The sequence below is a fragment of the Podarcis filfolensis genome, assembly GCF_964270895.1.
Source record: "Podarcis filfolensis genome assembly, chromosome: 2".
NCBI classification, from domain to species: Eukaryota; Metazoa; Chordata; class Lepidosauria; order Squamata; family Lacertidae; genus Podarcis; species Podarcis filfolensis.
In genome coordinates this window covers 18,548,784-18,568,596 of record NC_139605.1, presented here as the reverse complement: position 1 = coordinate 18,568,596, position 19,813 = coordinate 18,548,784, and the positions used below count along the sequence as shown (strand labels likewise).

The following is a 19,813-nucleotide window of genomic DNA, read 5'->3' as shown; positions in this document are numbered from 1 at the left end:
GAAGATCTTAGCTGCACAGAAAGGGAGAAAGGCGTTCGTTGCCTCTTTAAGTCCTTCGGAAGCGGAGGGTAAATTGGCAGCTATATTTGGGAACCTGCCTCCCCAAGCTGCTGCTCAGAACGCCGGCAGGCCACGTTGTTCTGTGCCTGCTTGTGGTGTCGAAGAATGGAGCCTCCATGGTCAGGGACAGGATATCTCCAATCCCAATTGGCAGGGGAGGGTGGTCTCCCATTATGCTGTGCTGGTGGAAGAAGGGATGCAGGGACAGCCCTCCCACGGGCCATTAATAGCAGGACCAGTGCAGGAGGAGATGGGCCCCTTGGCAAGAAAAAAACATCCCTTGTTATGCAACGCCTTGGCCTGCGTTTCCTCCTGCCCCACCTTTCCTTTTGCACGATGGCAACAGAAAGGTGGGCAAACCAGCCCCATACAAGACCTAAGGGAGGAGGAAACCCATCCGTCAAAATCTCAGCAGCTGTTGAAAAACCTGCACAGGGTCTGGCTTTGTCATCTTACGTTTTTGCAAACAGAGGGACAATTCTGCCCCCAGCCTCACATATCCCTTACTGCTCAGGGCAGATGTGTAGATGGCCTGTTTAAAGGAAAATAGATTTCCTTCCCGGTTCCTGCATCAAGCCAAGCACTCTGGTCCACCGCTCTTGGCCTTGTTCCTTAAGCCCTGAGCACTTGAGGCCTCTCCAGATGTTTACGCTGTTTTCATAGGGTGGGGATAGGAAAAGAAGGCATTTGAGAGGGGGAAGCTCATCTGCAGCTCTCCCTCTCCCTCTCACCAGCCATAGGAGTGAAACTGAGGAAACACAGTTGAGCCCTTGCCTGAGAGTGCAGGTTAGTGTTGCACCCCCAGGAACACAGGGAACTATTAGTCTGTCTCAGTCAGTAATGCACTGTTTTGGGGATTGAACTTTTTACATGCACAGCATCATGTGCTAGTTATCACTGAGCCACAGTCCCCACACCCCCAGGGCCTTTCACCTCTCTCTTCGTCAAGCTCCCTTCTCCACCCTGCAGATCCATTTTGCTAGCAAAGCTTCTTTCATCCCATGGCACATCGCCTTGCCCAAATTTTCACGGCCACCTGACCCTTTCCCATCCTGTCTCCACCGCTGCCTTCTCAAGCACTGACCTTCCATGCCTGCTAAGTCGACGGCAGCTCTTTTGGACAGGAGCCACGTCCTGCGTCCGCGTCGTGTACAATGCCTAGTATGTGATTTTAGCCTTTCCTCCCAGCTGTCTCCTGGATTTGTTTCCCTGAGTGTGTCGGGAGTGTTTGCGTGCAGGTTAGGGATATACCTTGCCACCTTTGTGATGGGATTTGTTCTCTGTCCGCCCCGCTCCGTGCAGTGCGAACCAGGCGTGGCCACCAAATTCCTCTACGAGCTCCTCTACAATGACCCCATCAAGATCATCCTCATGCCAGGCTGCAGCAGCGTCTCCACCCTGGTGGCCGAAGCAGCACGCATGTGGAACCTGATTGTGGTGAGCATACTTGCACTTCGTGTATCCGTTTGTGTGTGTGTGTGGTGCCTGTGGATTTTCGTGGGGGTCTCCCCACGAAGCAGGGTTCAGCTCAGCAACCTGTTTTCAGAACTGGAAGCTGTGGCGAGAGTACCTCTGAGCGTGTGCAGAGTGCACTTCTGTAGACACTAAGCTAGCACAGCGCACGCCTGGGATTGGGAGATAAGGTTTCCAGGTGAAGCTTCTCTGCGGGGGTGGGACCTCCACAGTGGGTGCTTCCAGACAGTCACACATTTTCGGTGGGATTCAGTCACCCACCAGCCGATTGGGGTTAAACCATTATAGCTGTTTAGAAGGTCTTGTGCAACAAAGAAAAAACGACCGGATTGTTTGCAGTAAGGAAAGTGGCAAGAAAACATGTTGGAAATATGGGAAGCGGCGCTTGCTTTGACGCAACGTCCTCTAACACCCCCGCAAAACAAATCAGAGCGAATGCATGTTAAATAGCAGGTGTGGTGCTACCCGCCATTGGCCCTCGGAAGACAATGCGGCCCTTGGGCTGCCAAAGGTTTTATCCGTTCCTGATCTAACCCCCCCTGCAAACAAATCAGGAAGAATCTTCAATAAACAGGCCACCTGGAAGTGTCTGGCATCCACCGCCAGCACCTCTAGAAAGCAGGTTTGAGAGCAAGGCCCTGAGGGATAGCTCAGTCGGCAGAACATGGGACTCTTAATCTCAGGGCCGTGGGTTCAAGTCCCACGTTGGGTGAAAGATTCCTGCATTGCAGGGGGTTGGACTAGATGACCCTCGTGATCCCTTCCTGATTCTGTGATTTGAAGGGTTGGGTGGTGTCTCTGTGCCAGAGTTAACGATGGGTGGGAAACTTTGAACCCATAGACTGAATGAGGCGGTCTCAGCCTTTTAAAGCCCTGTTTCCCGTCTCTTCCTCCTTTCCTTGCAGCTGTCCTACGGCTCCAGCTCTCCAGCCCTCTCCAACCGCCAGCGCTTCCCCACCTTCTTCCGCACGCACCCGTCCGCCACTCTGCACAACCCCACCCGCGTGCAGCTCTTCAAGAAGTGGAGCTGGACCAAGATCGCCACCATACAGCAGACCACAGAGGTGTTCACCTCGGTATGGAGAGACCCCAGCCCTGAGCAGAAATCCCCCACCTGACACACCTTTCGGGCATCCTGGGACATCCTGCAGCATTGCCCAACCCTCCCCCCCCAAAAAAAAAAACCAGACAGCGGTGCTGCTTAAGCACTTAAAAGGACCACAGATTTGATAGGGGAATGGGTGGTGCTGTGGTCTAAACCACTGAGCCTCTTGGGCTTGCTGATCAGAAGGTCGGCGGTTCAAATCCCAGCAACAGGGTGAGCTCCCGCTGCTCTGTCCCAGCTCCTGCCAACCTAGCAGTTCAAAAGCACACCAGTGCAAGTAGATAAATAGGTATCACTGTGGCAGGAAGGTAAACAATGTTTCCATGTGCTCTGGTTTCCGTCATGGTGTCCCGTTGCACCAGAAGCAGTTTAGTCCTGCTGGCCACATGACCCGGAAAGCTGTCTGCGGACAAACGCCAGTCCCCAATATTTGATTGATTCTGGCAACAGCCAAAAACAGAGTTGCTTTTCAAGAGTTCCCATTAAGTTCTGCGGCACCAAACAAATGGGCTATATTTTGTGGAACACAATAATCTTCTTGATACTGTGTCAGAGCCAATCTATTCTCTAGTGCCGGCAGCAACTCTCCTTGTTGTTACACCAAACTGGGGCTGATGGATGTTGTGGTCCAAAATATCTTGAGGGAACCAAGTTGGGAAAGGCTGTTTTAAGGAGTTGTTTATCTACCGGAACTGATCTTGTGGATTCCGAAACTTCAGCAGGCTATCAGAGTTTATTTGTCTCATAGCACAAAAATCCCTTCTCTGAGCTGAACATGGAACCTTGAGGTTGATCATCTCCAAACACAATCCAACTGAAGTTCATCATCTTAAAAATCCTCATCCGTATGTGATGCTTTATCCTGAACATACACAAATCCATGCACCATACTGTAATATTAGAACCTTGAAACTTTCAGCTTTCTTTCAAAATAAGTTTCTAGTCCTTATCAAGACCCAAGTTATCTTTAAGACCTTATTTGTTTGTTTTACTTTCAGTGCTTCTAAACCTCACTTTCATCTTAGTAAAAAAGAATCAGAATGAAGTAGGCAAACTAAAAACCACAGTATTACAGTAAAAACGATCTAAGACGTCAAACATATCAGCTTGTGCTTGATTAGTACAATTGTATCAATATTATGCAGGCTGTTAATGGGACGCGGGTGGCGCTGTGGGTTAAACCACAGAGCCTAGGACTTGCCGATCAGAAGGTCGGCGGTTCAAATCCCCACGACGGGGTGAGCTCCTGTTGTTCGGTCCCTGCTCCTGCCAACCTAGCAGTTCGAAAGCAAGTCAAAGTGCAAGTAGATAAATAGGTACCGCTCCGGTGGGAAGGTAAACGCTTTCTGTGTGCTGCTTTGGTTCACCAGAAGCGGCTTAGTCATGCTGGCCACATGACCCGGAAGCTGTACGCCGGCTCCCTCGGCCAATAAAGCGAGATGAGCGCCGCAACCCCAGAGTCGGTCACTACTGGACCTAATGGTCAGGGGTCCCTTTACTTTTACCTATCAATATTATGCAGGCTGTTAATGTGCTGGGTAATATAAGCAGCAAGGAGAGAGGTCTCTGCTGCAAGGAGCTTCCAGTCTGAAGTTAGGCAGCTGAGAGAGAGAGGAGAAGAAAAGAATGAGATAGGAGAGGCATGGATAAAACGAAAACAGGAGGAGGCAGGGCTGTTGTTAGTCTGCCTCTAGACTGCTCTCTCTGGCATGAAGCATATCTCTCGGTCCCTTTTTCCTACTGAATCTTAATAAATGTCATCTAAGATCTCTGCTGAGCGCTGTTCCCTCTCCAAGATGTCCTAAGAAGAATTACCACTTCCAGTTTCAGACAAGGAAATTGCACCGACAAAAGAAGTGGAACATTTCTACCAGCTGCGCTCCGACATGTCCATCACATTAATGCAAATGTTAAGCTAATGAAGCTATTTTTGTGTGGACCGCGATAAGCAAATGGGCTGCAGCCCTCCGTGTCTCATTGTGGTACATTTCCACAAGCTCCCACAGGGCCGGGCAATTCTCCGGCTGCTGAAGAAACCCCTTTGTCTAATCTCAGTCCTTAAAAAGAGCCACTTAGAAAATTTGTCTGAGCATAGTTGTGCTGATCGTCGCAGTGCGTGACTGGTCACAGAAGCCATCCCATGTTTCTTACAGAATCTTTGGGGGGTATTATTATTATTATTATTATTATTATTATTATTATTATTTACACCAGGCTCACAATGCAGCACGGATTCCTGTACCGTTAGGCGCCAAACTTCCATGTTACATTACTCATGCATTTTCGAAAGCACGCTTAAACAAACTGTTTTTTTATTTTGGGGACAGAGGACACGATTCTTACTTTCGACACCTGTATAGCAAGCTGCCTTTTACTGAGTCAGACTGCTGGGCCATCTGGCACAGTATTGACCACGTTGATTGACAGCAGCCGCTCTTCTGGGTGGCAGCCCTACCTGGCAATGCCAGGAACCGAACCTGGGACCTTCTGCACGCAAGGCAGAAGCTCTGCCACTGAGCTATGCTGCACCACCCTTTATCCAGCGGATTTTCCTAGGCAGTGAACGCCACCACCATCGCTTTCTGTGGACTTTATGCTAATGGCGTTAGGTGTGCTTACGTTTGTGTCACTTGGGAAGCGGTGGCCTTCCAGAAGCTTCTGGACTGAACCAGTCCCTGCCTATTGGCTGGGATGGATGGGAGATGGGAGTCCAGTAACATCCCAACCCCGTGTTAGATAAAAATAAATAAGTGAATAGATTATGGCTCAGTGTGAGGAAAGGGCAGGGCTGGATTTAGGTTTGATGAGGCCCTAAGCTACTTTATATGTCCAGCTATCCTTTGTCCACAAATTGTCACTGTTTTTTGTGCTGAATATATGCTATATGGTAATTTATGGACCTAATAAGTCTCTAAAGCCATTTGCACATGTTGCCTTGCAACCAGTCCATGCAGAATGTAGGCATCCCATGTACAGAAATGAGCAAACCAGTGATGTTTTAGGGAGCAGGTGGGGCCCATTACATCCTAGGAGCCTACACAACACAAAACACTGTTGCTTTATGTAGATTTTATTTAATTTGTTTTTTATCTTAAATTTTGGAAATGTACATCCAGGTGTTTTTTCTCCTTTAAATTTGTTGTGGGCCCCCAAGAGAGTGTTCAGCTTATACGTAAATCCGGCACTGGGAAAGGAGTTGGGATTGGGACAGTAAACACTTCTCCTCACGCTCAGAACTTTTCCTCCAGAGACTCTTGCCTGTCTTTCGCTGATAAAGGATCGCCAGCAAACTCCTTGTTATCCTCCTCCTCCCCTACTCTTGTCAATTAGCTTTCCTGTCCTGCCTGTTCCCTGCCTAGGTCTTTACTTGCAAACAGGCTATTACTCACAGCAAGCAAATAGCCCAGTGGAGAGCTAATAGCTTGGGGGCGATTCTCATTAAACCAGTGCAAGAAGGAAAGGATATCTTTTTGGTAACTGCTATGCTGCAGTTCCTGTCTGGTTTGGGGGTGGGGTGGAGCCCTTACATCGCCTCTTCTTTATCACCATCATCATCCTTGTTGTTTTTTAAGCACATTTAACATAATGCATAATTTGGCTCTTAAGAGGAGCCAAATTAGCGGTCACCTATGTTTTGCACAAAATTGGTTTTGTTTGCCATGGCAAGAGGAAAGGAGTTATGGAGAACTGCTGCCCAGTGAAGCCGTCCCCTCTCCAACAACAACAACAAAAGGTTTCTGAATATTTTTCAGGTATTGCCCTACAGCCACAGGGGCTAGATTTTTTCGAATAAAATAGAAACAGAGATTCTCAGGAAGCTGCATTTGCTGTTGGATACAAAAGGTGGCGCTGTGGGTTAAACCGCAGAGCCTAGGACTTGCCGATCCGAAGATCGGCGGTTCGAATCCCCGCGACGGGGTGAGCTCCCGTTGCTCAGTCCCTGCTCCTGCCAACCTAGCAGTTTGAAAGCACGTCAAAGTGCAAGTAGATAAATAGGTACCGCTCCGGCGGGAAGGTAAACGGCGTTTCCGTGCACTGCTCTGGTTCGCCAGAAGTGGCTTAGTCATGCTGGCCTCATGACCTGGAAGCTGTACGCCGGCTCCCTCGGCCAATAAGGCAAGATGAGCGGTGCAACCCCAGAGTCGGTCACGACTGGACCTAATGGTCAGGGGTCCCTTTACCTTTGCAAAAGGTACTTTACCAGTGAGATTGTAGAAGCGCAGGGAACGTGCACTACTGATTTTTAAAACCCTTATCCTTAACCACCACTGTATCCCCTATTTTAGCATTACTTATACGCTGAACCATTGTTCCCCTCCAACACCACCTATTCCTTCCTTATCTCTGTGCCTCCTTCTTCATTCCCATAGACCTTGGATGACCTGGAAGAGCGAGTCAAAGAAGCCGGGATCGAGATCACGTTCCGCCAGAGCTTCTTCTCTGACCCTGCTGTGCCCGTCAAGAATCTGAAGGTGATCCTGGCTGCGAGGGGGTGTGTGAGGGGTGGGTGCGCACTGACCGCAGGTTTAGAGATCCCTGTTGGCAGGGGGGGCAGAGAGACTCAGCTTTGCTTCATCCAAACCCCCTTCAACAAGGGTGGGTGGGATACAGTGGTACCTCAGGTTAAGTACTTAATTCGTTCCAGCGGTCTGTACTTAACCTGAAGCTGTTCTTAACCTGAAGCACCACTTTAGCTAATGGGGCCTCCTGCTGCCGCTGCGCCACCGGAGCACGATTTCTGTTCTCATTCTGAAGCAAAGTTCTTAACCCGAGGTACTATTTCTGGGCTAGCGGAGTAAGTAACCTGAAGCGTATGTAACCCGAGGTACCACTGTATTTGGATTGCTTTGAACCTCTGCTTTTTGTACGTGCCGGATCTGTGCTTTTTGCTGCCTGGGACAGCTTCAGGCTGTTGTGGGGTAGGGACGGGCTCGTGCGGAGCTGTGAAAAGTTTCGTCCCAGTGTACATATCGCAAATGGACAGCAGAATCCTAGACGTCTTTGCTGGAAGATAAGCTCCAGTGTCTTCAGTGGGGCTTTCTCCCGAGTAAGTGTGCTCTGGGTGGCAGCCGCAAGGAGGGTTCATAACCACGAGCCACATCCCTTTGGCCTCAGCTAACCTCTAGAGCAGGCGTTGTCAACCTTTTCAGACCCAGGGCCCACCTTTAACGCAAGCATGCGTTTGGGGACCCACTTCTTAATCGTTTGACATATATCCGCAGGGTGATACTTCTACTCTGGCGATCACTCGTAGCCAAGTAAAATTGTCTTCCATAAACACGGTTTTAACAATGAGTCCATAAGTGACTGTGGAGGCCAATTCTGGATCCACACGTCCTTCCACAGTGGGGACATTGGTGGGAGTTGATCACGGTGTGGATTTGCCAAGCGTGCCTTCCTCCTAGCACATTTCTCCCTTGCGTCCTGAATTCGAGTGTCTTCAAAGTCCATTTACAGATAGGTAGCCGTGTTGGTCTGCCATAGTCAAAACAAAAAAAAATTTTTTCTTTCCAGTAGCACCTTAAAGACCAACTAAGTTAGTTCTTGGTTTGAGCTTTTGTGTGCATGCACACTTCTTCAGATACACTGAAACAGAAGTTGCCAGATCCTTCTATATAGTGAGAAGGTGGGGAGGGGTATTACTCAGAAGGGTGGTGGGAATGGCTCATCACAGCTATCTGCCAATCACCCATTCCCACCACCCTTCTGAGTAATACCCCTCCCCACCTTCTCACTATATAGAAGGATCTGGCAACTTCTGTTTCAGTGTAGCTGAAGAAGTGTGCATGCACACGAAAGCTCATACCAAGAACTAACTTAGTTGGTCTTTAAGGTGCTACTGGAAAGAAAAAAAAAATTTTTGTTTCAAAGTCCATGACACCTTTGGTATAGGCTGTCCTCCAATTGGAGCGCTCACAGGCAAGTGTTTCCCAGTTGTCGGCATTGATACTGCATTTCGTTAGATTTGCCTTGAGACAGTCTTTAAACCTCTTTTGTTGACCACCAGCATTACGCTTTCCGTTTTTAAGTTCGGAATAGAGTAGTTGCTTTGGAAGACGATCATCAGGCATCCGCACAACATGACCAGACCGACGAAGCTGATGTTGAAGAATCATTGCTTCAACACTGGTGATCTTTGCTTCTTCCAGTACACTGGTGTTAGTTCGCCTGTCTTCCCAAGTGATGTGTAAAATCAGGATGATAGTGCTGCTGTTGAGACCCACTTGGATCAAACCGTGTCCTGCAGGTGGGTCTTGACCCACCAGCTGAAGAAGGGTCCTCTAGAGAAATGAGTTATGCTGTATCCCCGCCTGCACTCAACATCTCAGTAGTGCCTCCTGGACAGCCATCTTTCTTTTTAGCCCTGGGAATGGAGGGTTAATTGACTGAAATTTTGAGAATGCCCTTGCTGTGTGTGTGTGTGGCAGTGTGTTAAATTACCCCAAGTGACAGAGTGTGTGTGTATGTGGGGGAGGTGATCGGGTGGAAGGAAGGGTGTCAAAACTTTCTTGCTTCCTTGTCCCAACCCCCATTACTTGGCTGACTACCAATGATGCTTTTTTTACAGTTAGGGTTGCATCCAATCTTAGTCCCATTCAGAGCAGATGCTTTGAAATTAATAGATAGGACTAACTTAGGTCCATGCATTTCAGTGGGTCTACCCTGAGTAAAACTTAATTGGATGCAACCCTTAGATTTTGAAAACCTATGCAGAGATTTTTGGTGTATACATATATATGGAGAGAGAGAGGGAGAGAGAGAGAGAGTTTATAACAATTTAACAATGTGTAACACTTATACATTTGCAATCTCATAACAGAGGAAAGAGAAGAAAAAGAAAGAAACGGGGAGCGATAAAGGAACTATGAGTTAAATCATGCAACATTTCTTAGATACGTTCGTTAACATTATCTGAGTGGCAGTTTTCTAATTATAAGAACGTAGAGATTCCAACGAGCCTGGATCAGGGATGATTTAATAGATTAAATGCTTCCTTTATTAGTGCAGTCGTGCCTTGGTTTTCGAACAGAATGTGTTCCGCAAGTCCATTTAACTTCCAACACGTTCGGAAACCGAGGCATGGCTTCTGATTGGCTGCAGGAGCGTTCTGCAGCCAATCAGAAGCCACGGAAGCCATGCCGGATGTTCGGCTTCCAAGGCAAAGTTCGCAAACCAGAACACCTACTTCCAGGTTTGCGGCATTCGAGTTCCAAGTTGTTTGTGGACTACGCTGTTCAAAAACCAAGGGACGACTGTATATGCGAGTTAGTGAAAGCTTTTAACTAGAAGTTACCGATATATTATTGAAACATGGATGTTGCATTTGAAATGCATGGCTGCTCTTGTATAATTGGAACGCTTTTGGATTAAATTTTGTAGATATTTGTTTACCCTGCACTTGGTCAGGCAAGTAGGACAGGAGTTAAACAGCCACTCTCCTCCTCTGCGATAGCCTTATCTTCCACAAGGTTGTCTGTCTAGCTGTCTGTCTTCCAAGTAGGTGGCCATCCCAACCTGCTGTAGATTCCATAGAGGGGCCTTTGGCCTTTTGCCCCCCCAGATAAACTTGGAAATTTCCTTCTGCCATTTTTTGAGGCAATTGTCTTTCACCATTACTGGGACTGACTGGAAAAGAAATAGCATTTTTGGCAAAACATTCCTTTTTACTGCTGCTCTTTTTCCTAACAGGGAGAGATTCATTCTGCTCCGTATTTCTAGATTTCTTTTTATCTCTAGCCACACTTTTTCATAATTCTCTTTGTAGATATTTATATTTCTTGATGTTAACCATATCCCTAAATATTTAACTTTTTTATGGACTTCTTTCTCAATACAGTGGTACCTTGGGTTACATACGCTTCAGGTTACAGACTCTGCTAACCCAGAAATAGTGCTTCAGGTTAAGAACTTTGCTTCAGGTTGAGAACAGAAATCGTGCTCCGGCGGCACGGCAGCAGCAGGAGGCCCCATTAGCTAAAGTGGTGCTTCAGGTTAAGAACAGTTTCAGGTTAAGAACGGACCTCCAGAGCGAATTAAGTACTTAACCCGAGGTACCACTGTACTTTTCTCCAACTCTTTTGTCTCTTCTTCCTTCAAATTTTTAACAGAGGGAAAAAAACCTCCCGTCCACTTTCTCCACCCTAAGCACCTCTGAACGCCGTTTCCTTTGTGGAAAGGCAGAGTGTATATCAAAAAGTGAATCTATATAATCTATGAGATGGGCTTACATTGCCCCCACATGCTCCAAGCCAATCACGATTGGTAGGTGCTTCTGGCGCACACACGTGCTGGTGGAGACTGGCATGGGGGGGGGGAAGGCAGGGTGAGGAAGAAAGAAGCCACCCCTGAAATTCAGTGCCTTTCTCGTTCTGGCGGCAGCTGCCATCCCTTGAGCCGACAGATGGACAGACAGCACCACCCCCAATCCTCCTGACAGCTTCTGCTCAGGGGAGAACTGATGCCACCAGAATGAATGAGCCAGATACTGCCGCAGCACTTCGCATCCCCTGTTGGGTTGGGTTTTCTCTTTTTAAAAAAAGAACAAGCAGTCAACGCTTGCAAGAAGCATCCAGCAGCAGCAATCGGAATATAGCTGCCTTGTTCCCTTTTCATGTCAGCGAGTGGCTGCATTTATCATTGCAGAAGAAAACAAGAGCACTCTCTCTCTCTCTCTCTCTCTCTCTCTCTCTCTCTCTCTCTCTCTCTCTCTCTCTACACACCGTATTTTTCGCTCTATAAGACGCACTTTCCCCCTCCTATAAAGTAAGGGGAAATGTGTGTGCTTCTTATGGAGTGAATGCAGGCTGCGCGGCTATCCCAGAAGCCAGAACAGCAAGAGGCTATCCCAGAAGCCAGATCCCTCTTGCTGTTCTGGCTTCTGGGATTCAGAATATTTTTTTTCTTGTTTTCCTCCTCCAAAAACTAGGTGCATCCTATGGTCTGGTGCATCTTATAAAGCGAAAAATACGGTATATCTTGGAGGGAGGGCTGTTTGATTGGTGCAGAACTTATCTCCTGCCCACCCCAAAGACTGCTCCCTCTGCTGGTTGGGACCCTGTGGGGCCAGGGTGGCTTATAGGCAACGTGGCCCCTTTCCCCTCACCCCAGAAACAGGGTGCTTTGCATCGTGACTTCAGATCACCAGGCTCCTCGGGAAAGGTCTATTAAACATTAATGAAAACTGCATTTCGGATTCATTGGCACTCGCGCTGCAGGAGCAAGAGGCAGGAACCCCAAGCAAGAGGCGGCGCGTCTCTCTCATCAAATGCCTTGTCTCCTTCAAATATGCAGAATTCGCAGCTAGATTGGGCCAGCCGCCCCGTGCGCCAGCGTGATGTGCAGCAGTAAGTTCAGGGCGCACAAAAGAAAGCTCTCCTTTGCACAATGTACAATCAGCGCAGGATTTCAGGGCCGCAATTAGATGGTGACGCCAGTAGCTTTGATGGTTTTGGGGGTTGATTTTTTTTTTTGGAAAGAATCAGACTAACTCAGATTGCTCATAAATAGCACTCCCATAATAAGAGATAGTAGCGTACCACTGAGCAGTGGTTGCCTGCTGGGGCAAACAAGGGAGAACAACCATCACTTTCATCCTCTGCTTCAGAGAGGCAGCTTGTTGGCAGGGGAGTAGGAAAGGAGGGCGAGCCGCCCCTAGTGCCATCATGGGGGTGTGTGACAAATTATCAAGGAACAATTACTGCCCTACTAGGGTGGTTCATAATGGGACACAGGTGGCGCTGTGGTCTAAACCACAGAGCCTAGGGCTGGCTGATCAGAAGGTCGGTGGTTCAAATCCCCGCAACAGAGTGAGCTCCCGTTGCTCGGTCCCAGCTCCTGCCAACCTAGCAGTTCGAAAGCACGTCAAAGTGCAAGTAGATAAATAGGTATCCTTCCGACGGGAAGGTAAACGACGTTTCCGTGCGCTGCTCTGGTTTGCCAGAAGCAGCTTAGTCATGCTGGCCACATGACCTGGAAGCTGTCTGCGGACAAACGCCGGCTCCCTCGGCCGGTAAAGCGAGATGAGCGCCACAACCCCAGAGTCGGCCACGACTGGGCCTAATGGTCAGGGGTCCCTTTACCTTTGCCTTTTTTAGGGTCGTTCATAAAAAAACTTTTTTTGAAAATGCCTGCTCCAAAGGTCTTATCTTACTACACTAGAGATTATATAGCTATATATGAAATTGCATGCATATCATTTAATATCTTTACCCTCATCCATTAAAATAGCTGTTTACTCAGCCGTTTTCCTATGTCATGAAGGCTGAAATTTCAATTCAGTGAAGCACTCACTGTTCCCAACCCTAACCCTGCGGAAAGCCAACTAATTAGACTTTAATTTGATTTCGACATGTTTTGGGGAGGTAATTTAACTATTGCTTGATTTTATACCAATGTTATATATTGGATGTTAGCTGCCCTGACCTTGACTTTGGCCGGGGAGGGCGGGATATAAATAAAAGATGATGATGATGATGATGATGATGATGATTAATTCTTTTGTAAGAAAATATGAAATAACATAAAACCATTTTTGCAGGCAAAAAAAAAGTCAATGTGTGTGGGGGGGGTGACAAGAAATTTTCCGCGCCGGGTACCACCTGACCTTCCTACGCCTCTGCTTGTTGGAAGCATAGCGTTAAGCTAGCGAACTATAAGCAGGGAGAGCTCAGATCTTGCTTGGGGGATTCTCAGTGGCATCTGGTTGGCCACTGAGAGAACAGGCTGCCATACCCTCCAACATTTCTCTGATGAAAATTGGGATGTCCCTCTTCCTCTTCCTCTTCTTCTTCTTCTTCTTATTATTATTATTATTATTATAATACCCCACCCATCTGACTGGGTTGCCCCAGCCACTCTCGGCGGCTTCCAACATATATAAAAACATAATAAAACATTAAACATTTAAAAACCTCCCTATACAGGGCTACCTTCAGATATCTTCTAAAGGTTGTAAAGTTACTTATCTCCTTGGCTTGGGGAAGGGGTTCACATAACTCCACACCCTCCAACATTTCTCTGATGAAAATAGCAACTTCCTAAGGAAAAGGGGGACATTCTGGGATCAAATCAGAAATGTAATCAGGGACGGCTTCTGTAAATCCAGGACTTTCCCTGGAAAATAGGGACACTTGGAGGGTCCGGGATGCTGGACAAAATGGGCCTTTGGCTCAGTTGTGTGTGTGTGAAGCAAACTCCATGCTCATATGTTCAATTCGTTAAAAGATACATGAAAGTTTGAGTTATGGGGGTGAGGAGAATGTGTGCATGAATTCAGCAATGCTCAGTTTGTTTTTGGTTGCTGCTTTGGGAATGTTGTTAATACTGTTGTTTATAATGCTGTAGCACTTTGTGAATCCTGTGATGCGATTTTCGTTGCAATTGCGACGCTTACCTTATTTTTAGTAGTTCTGTTTCATAGGCGGTAATTGTTTCCTTGATAATTTGCAGTCGTTTTGCTGACGATTTGTTAGTTCTTCTATATGATTTGTACTGCATTTGTGACGTTCTGCTCTGTTATTGTCAACCGTTGCTTGTAAGCCGCTTTGGGACTCGTCTGAACGAAAAGAGGCATAGAAATACAACCAATCAATCTGCGATAAGTAATTGATCGCGCTTCACTCTGCGGAAACACCCTCCAGTCACCTGACCCTACTTTTCCCCTTACAGCGCCAAGATGCCCGTATCATCGTTGGACTCTTTTATGAGACGGAGGCGCGGAAGGTCTTCTGTGAGGTGGGTGTCCAGGGCGGAGGTTCCTCTCTGGGAATACAAGAAGCTGCAGCGAAGGAGCTTCCTTCATTCCCAACTTTACCTAGAGATATTGGGGATTGAACTTGCGACTCTCAGCAGGCAAAGCAGAGCTTTACCTACTGAGCTACAGGCCTTCCTCCTAGAATGTGTAGTAGTGAAGGTGAAGGACCTACCTATCTGTTACTAGGAGCGTCACGGACGCTGCAAGAGTCAAACGACAGCAGGAAAAAAGATTTTTTTATTTTGTGAAGCAATTGCTTGGACACAAAGGCACAGACCAGCTCATGCTCGGAGTCTGGCCCTGAATTCTAAGCGAGCCAGCTTTTTATACATTTGCAGAATACAATACCACCTGATTTATTGTAAACCACCTGATTTCTGGGAAATCGAAAGTTATAGTAAGTTCCTATTACCATGTAAGGTCTTGGCCCCCTCCTTCTTGCCATGGCCCCCACAACACCACGGCCATGTGCGTTCCTGAGTTTACTTATCTCTTTACAACCTTGAATAATAAACATTTGAGCCTGTTCCATCAATGCCAGCCTTGTTCTCCTGATGGACCAGTCCTTTCTAAGAAAGGCATTTGGGGGGGGGGGTTGCTATGGCCCTACACTAGGAGGCTTGAGATGAAATGCAAGCCATGGCATGGCCCTGGCTGTACCACTCTACTTACTGGCGAACCTTCATTTCTCCTCTCTTGCGGCACTGGGGACAGGTCTACAAGGAGCGCTTGTTTGGGAAGAAGTACGTCTGGTTCCTGATTGGCTGGTACGCCGACAACTGGTTCCGCATCAAGGATGCGAATATTAACTGCACCGAGGAAGAGATGAGGGAGGCCGTGGAGGGCCACATCACCACCGAGATTGTCATGTTGAACCCAGAGAACACACGCAGCATCTCCAATATGGTGAGGGAGCATCTCAGAGGGCATGGGGGGATAGGGAGGTGTGGGTGGCGCTGTGGGTTAAACCACAGAGCCTAGGACTTGCCAATCAGAAGGTCGGCGGTTCAAATCCCAGCGACGGGGTGAGCTCCCGTTGCTCAGTCCCTGCTCCTGCCAACCTAGCAGTTTGAAAGCGCGTCAAAGTGCAAGTAGATAAATAAGTATTGCTCCGGTGGGAAGATAAATGACGTTTCCGTGCGCTGCTCTGGTTTGCCAGAAGCGGCTTAGTCATGCTGGCCACATGACCCGGAAGCTGTACGCCAGCTCCCTCGGCTAATAAAGCGAGATGAGCACCGCAACACCAGAGTTGTCCATGACTGGACCTAATGGTCAGGGGTCCCTTTACCTTTTTAAATGTCAAATGTTGGGGTTTTTACGCTTGCCTGGAAGTCACGCTCCGACGTTTGGAAACCCTCGCCATAGAGGCTGGCTCTTGATTTGTTGCCCGCAAAGGAAATGCACTTTGCAGGTGTTCTAAGGTGATATCAATAATAATAATAATAAATAATAATAATTTTTTATTTATACCCTGCCCTTCCCGGTTCAAAAACCGGGCTCAGGGTGGCTAACAACAAATTTAAAACACTTTAAATCACTTAATTATAAAAGCAGCATAAAATTCAGTATATAAACATGAATAACAATAAAATTCAAAAATCAATCAGATAATCCCCAGGGCTAGCTGGCTTAATGAGTCCTACTTGGGCCAGCGAGGAGGTCAAGGGAGAATTAGCTGTGGGGTCTCAGAGTGGGTGATCTTCATAAAAAGGGAGGGGGAGGGAAGAGAAGGGAAATAAAAGATCAGGCTGAATTCAAATTAAAGGCCAGGTGGAATAGCTCTGTCTTACAGGCCCAATGGAAGGAGGTTAAATCCTGAAGGGCCCTAGTCTCATGGGACAGAGCATTCCACCAGGTCGGAGCCATCACTGAAAAGGCCCTGGCCCTGGTGGAGGATAGTCTGACTTCCTTAGGGCCTGGGACCTCTAAACTATGGTTATTCATAGACCTTAAGGTCCTCTGCGGGGCATACCAGGAGAGGCGGTCCTGTAGAGTCAAGGGTCCTAAGCCACAAATGTTGTCAAATGTCCCAAGCCTAACTCTTGTTGTTGAGAGCTGGCTCCAAGGCGAAATTCTGGAGAGGTCTGGTTCAAGCTGAGAGGTGATTTTAAAAAAAAAACAGAAACCAGACGTTTGCTCAAACTGCTGGTTATGGACAATGGTGAAAGCAATATACACTGTCAAAGGGAGCGAAAACTTTTGTACTATTCCAAATAAATGAAAACCAAATTTTAAAAACCCGCTTCCCCCCTCCCAGATTTTTTAAGCAAGATTTCGCCTTAATGGATTTCTGTCTGTTAAAGAGAGTTGATTCATGTGACAGTTAATACTTTTAAAACTTTATTCAGTCTTAAGAATTTTACACCAGATCTTTGAGAAGCCATTGGTTTTTTCTTTTTTACTAGGTAGGATTAACTTACGTATTTTAATAATAATAATAATAATAATAATAATAATAATAATAATAATAGTAACAACTTTTATTTATAGCCCGCCCTCCCCAGCCAAGACCAGGCTCAGGGCGGCTAACAACTGATATAAAAACAAATTGATTGAAATGCAACTTAAAAACCAGATTAAAATACAACAATAAAACATTAAAATGCCATTATAGAGTCAACATGGGGTGGAAGGACTGGGGTGCCTGGAAAAACAAGACTTGCTGCAACTTTAAGGCTCAATCCTGTTGCAAAATCAAATCGTGATACAGAGACAACACATTATCCATCCGACCTTAACCATAATTTACATGTCTGGGGATCATTTTCAATCTTTCTTTTTGTTATGTACTGAAGTTCTCACCCTGGGACAGCAGGGGGATACTGTAGATAGTTATGCAAATGAAGGATCGAAAGTGATGTTCAGTGATTGGATATTTTTAGAAAGTTGTTACAGTAACAAGTTACTGGAGTTCTATATAAGCAGGCTGGCTGAGCCCTTCAGTTCAGTTCTGTTCTGGCATCTGAATAAAGAAGAGCTGTTTGAAGAATCGCTGTGTCGTCTGATATGTTCACCCACAACTTAACACTTTTGTCCCCTACAGACATCGCAGGAGTTCATTGAGAAGCTGACGAAGCGGGTGGAAAAATCCCCGGAGGAGACGGGAGGTTTCCAGGAGGCTCCGCTGGCCTATGATGCCATCTGGGCCCTGGCACTCGCACTCAACAAGACCTCCACGGAGCTGGTGAAGAAGGGCCTGCGGCTGGAAGACTTCAATTATAACAACAGGACTATCACAGATGAGATCTACCGAGCCCTCAACTCTTCAGCCTTTGAGGGAGTCTCTGTGCGTGGCTCTTGAACCTGATCTGCTTGGGGCAGAATGTGGATGTTTGGGGTTTAGAAATGCCCACATATCTGTCTGTCTGTCTGTCTGTACAGTATTTGTATGCCACCCTGAAACTTGGGAGACCCTGTATTAGTATGCACAGTGCTTTTTTCCCTTAAAAATGTTTAGGGGTACTCTCATTTTGAATCAAGAAAACCACCATTTTATAGTTCAAATCAGGAAAAATAAATACAGTGGTACCTCGGGTTACAGACACTTTGGGTTACGCATTTTCAGGTTATGGACGCGCCGAAACTCGGAAGTACTGGAACAGGTTACTTCCAGGTTTCGGCGCTTTGCGTATGCGCAGAAGCACCATATCGCGTCCTGCATGTGTGCAGATGCGACGCGGCGGGTTGCAAATGCTGCAGGTTGCGAACGTGCCTCCCGCATGGATCGCGTTCGCAACCCGAGGTTCCACTGTACAGTAAATGGACAAAAGTACAAAGATTCACAAAATGTTTAGGGGTATGTGTACCCCTGCACCCCCCTGAAAAAGCACAAGCACTGAAAATTATTATTATTATTATTATTATTATTATTATTATTATTATTATTATTATTATCATATCCCAACCTCCCCAGCCAGGACCGGGCTCAGGGCGGCTAACAGCAGAGTATATAATAAATTCAACACATAAAAACAAACAATCAATTAAAATACATCTTAAAATCAGATTAAGATCAGAATAAAAACAGATGGCAACCCACAAATTATAACTGTAGGAATTGGGAACATGAAGTGCTCACCAGGCCCAGCTACTGAATATGCAACTCCCTTTCCCTTTCCTCACCAGGGACATGTGGTCTTTGATGCCAGCGGCTCTCGGATGGCCTGGACCCTCATCGAACAGCTTCAGGGTGAGCAAGGATCATTGCTGTTGTGCTGGGTGTGTGTTTCTCTTCTGACACATTCCTGCAAGGCAGCTGTTCTGTGTGGCCCAGTACTGCTCCTGATCAATCCCAGTCTCCCATTATTCATTGTCTTATTATTTGTTAACTTCTTTAACACCCCTTTCTTTCTCCCTCTCTCTCTCTCTCTCTCCACCCAGCCAAAGGTCTGGACTCCCCCCACCCCCTTCATCCATTTAGGCTTTCCCCTCATTTTCTCTCCCCCCTCCCCGTTCCTTCCATGCTCCCCACATCCGCATGAAATTTAAGTTGAGAGCCCCAGGCCCATCCCCTTCACCGCTAGGGGTTTGTTCCACTTTCCTACCCAGCATCAATGCTTCACCTCCCTACTGTATGTAATGCTTCCTTCTGCCAACAGATGGCATCTATAAGAAGATCGGGTATTACGACAGCACCAAGGATAATCTCTCCTGGTACAACAATGAAAAATGGATTGGTAAGAGACTGACCTTTTAGGCATGGCAACCGGCTGTGTGACTCTTGCAGGACTAAAAATAAGGAGTGATATAATGCATGTTGTTGTTGTTTAGACTAAGGTTACCAGATTTTTTTTTCAATGAATCCAGGGACACTTTTCAACTTCGTACTAAATAGATGAATTTTGTCAGGGGACTGATTTGTAAATCCGGGGACTGTCACCGGGAAACGGGGACAACTGGTAACCTTAGTTTAGTCGTTTTCGACTCTCCGTGACCCCATGAATCAGAGCATGCCTTGGAAACTCTCACTTTCTTCTCAAAGCTTCTCCTTTTTTATGTCCATGGAGTTTTCTTGGCAAAATACTGGAGTGGTTTGCCAGTTCCTTCTCCAGGTGGATCACATTTAGTCTAAACTCTCGACTATGACCTGTCCATCTTGAGTGGCCATGCACAGCATAGCTCATAGCTTCTTGGGAGTTATTCAAGCCCCTTTGCCATGACAAGGCAGTGATCCATGAAGGGGATATAATGCATACAAAATAGTTCATACAATACTTTCAATTTCCTGACTTCTTGGGTTCATTTTATTTGTAAATAGGTGTGGCTATTCACAAAAGTGAATGAAAAATTAGACTCTCTCTCTCTCTGTGTGTGTGTTTGTGTTTGTGTGTGTGTATTTTATTTACTGCATTTAAATCCCATCTTTCCTCCCAGTAGCTAAAGGTGCCATACATGGTTCTCTTACTACTCATACACACAGAGAT

At 46.8% G+C, this 19,813-nt stretch overlaps 1 protein-coding gene across 1 annotated transcript in view; it reads left to right on the top strand.

Moving 5' to 3' along the window:
• The window catches only part of GABBR1 (gamma-aminobutyric acid type B receptor subunit 1), a 172,191-nt gene that overhangs the window by 123,695 nt on the left and 28,683 nt on the right, over positions 1–19,813 (top strand). Inside the window, exons 8-15 of the mRNA XM_083600595.1 lie at positions 1,363–1,497; positions 2,439–2,609; positions 7,009–7,110; positions 14,306–14,371; positions 15,105–15,296; positions 17,434–17,676; positions 18,516–18,579; positions 18,989–19,066. Coding sequence (XP_083456721.1) covers positions 1,363–1,497; positions 2,439–2,609; positions 7,009–7,110; positions 14,306–14,371; positions 15,105–15,296; positions 17,434–17,676; positions 18,516–18,579; positions 18,989–19,066 — 1,051 coding nt within the window. The remainder of the gene's footprint in view (positions 1–1,362; positions 1,498–2,438; positions 2,610–7,008; positions 7,111–14,305; positions 14,372–15,104; positions 15,297–17,433; positions 17,677–18,515; positions 18,580–18,988; positions 19,067–19,813) is intronic.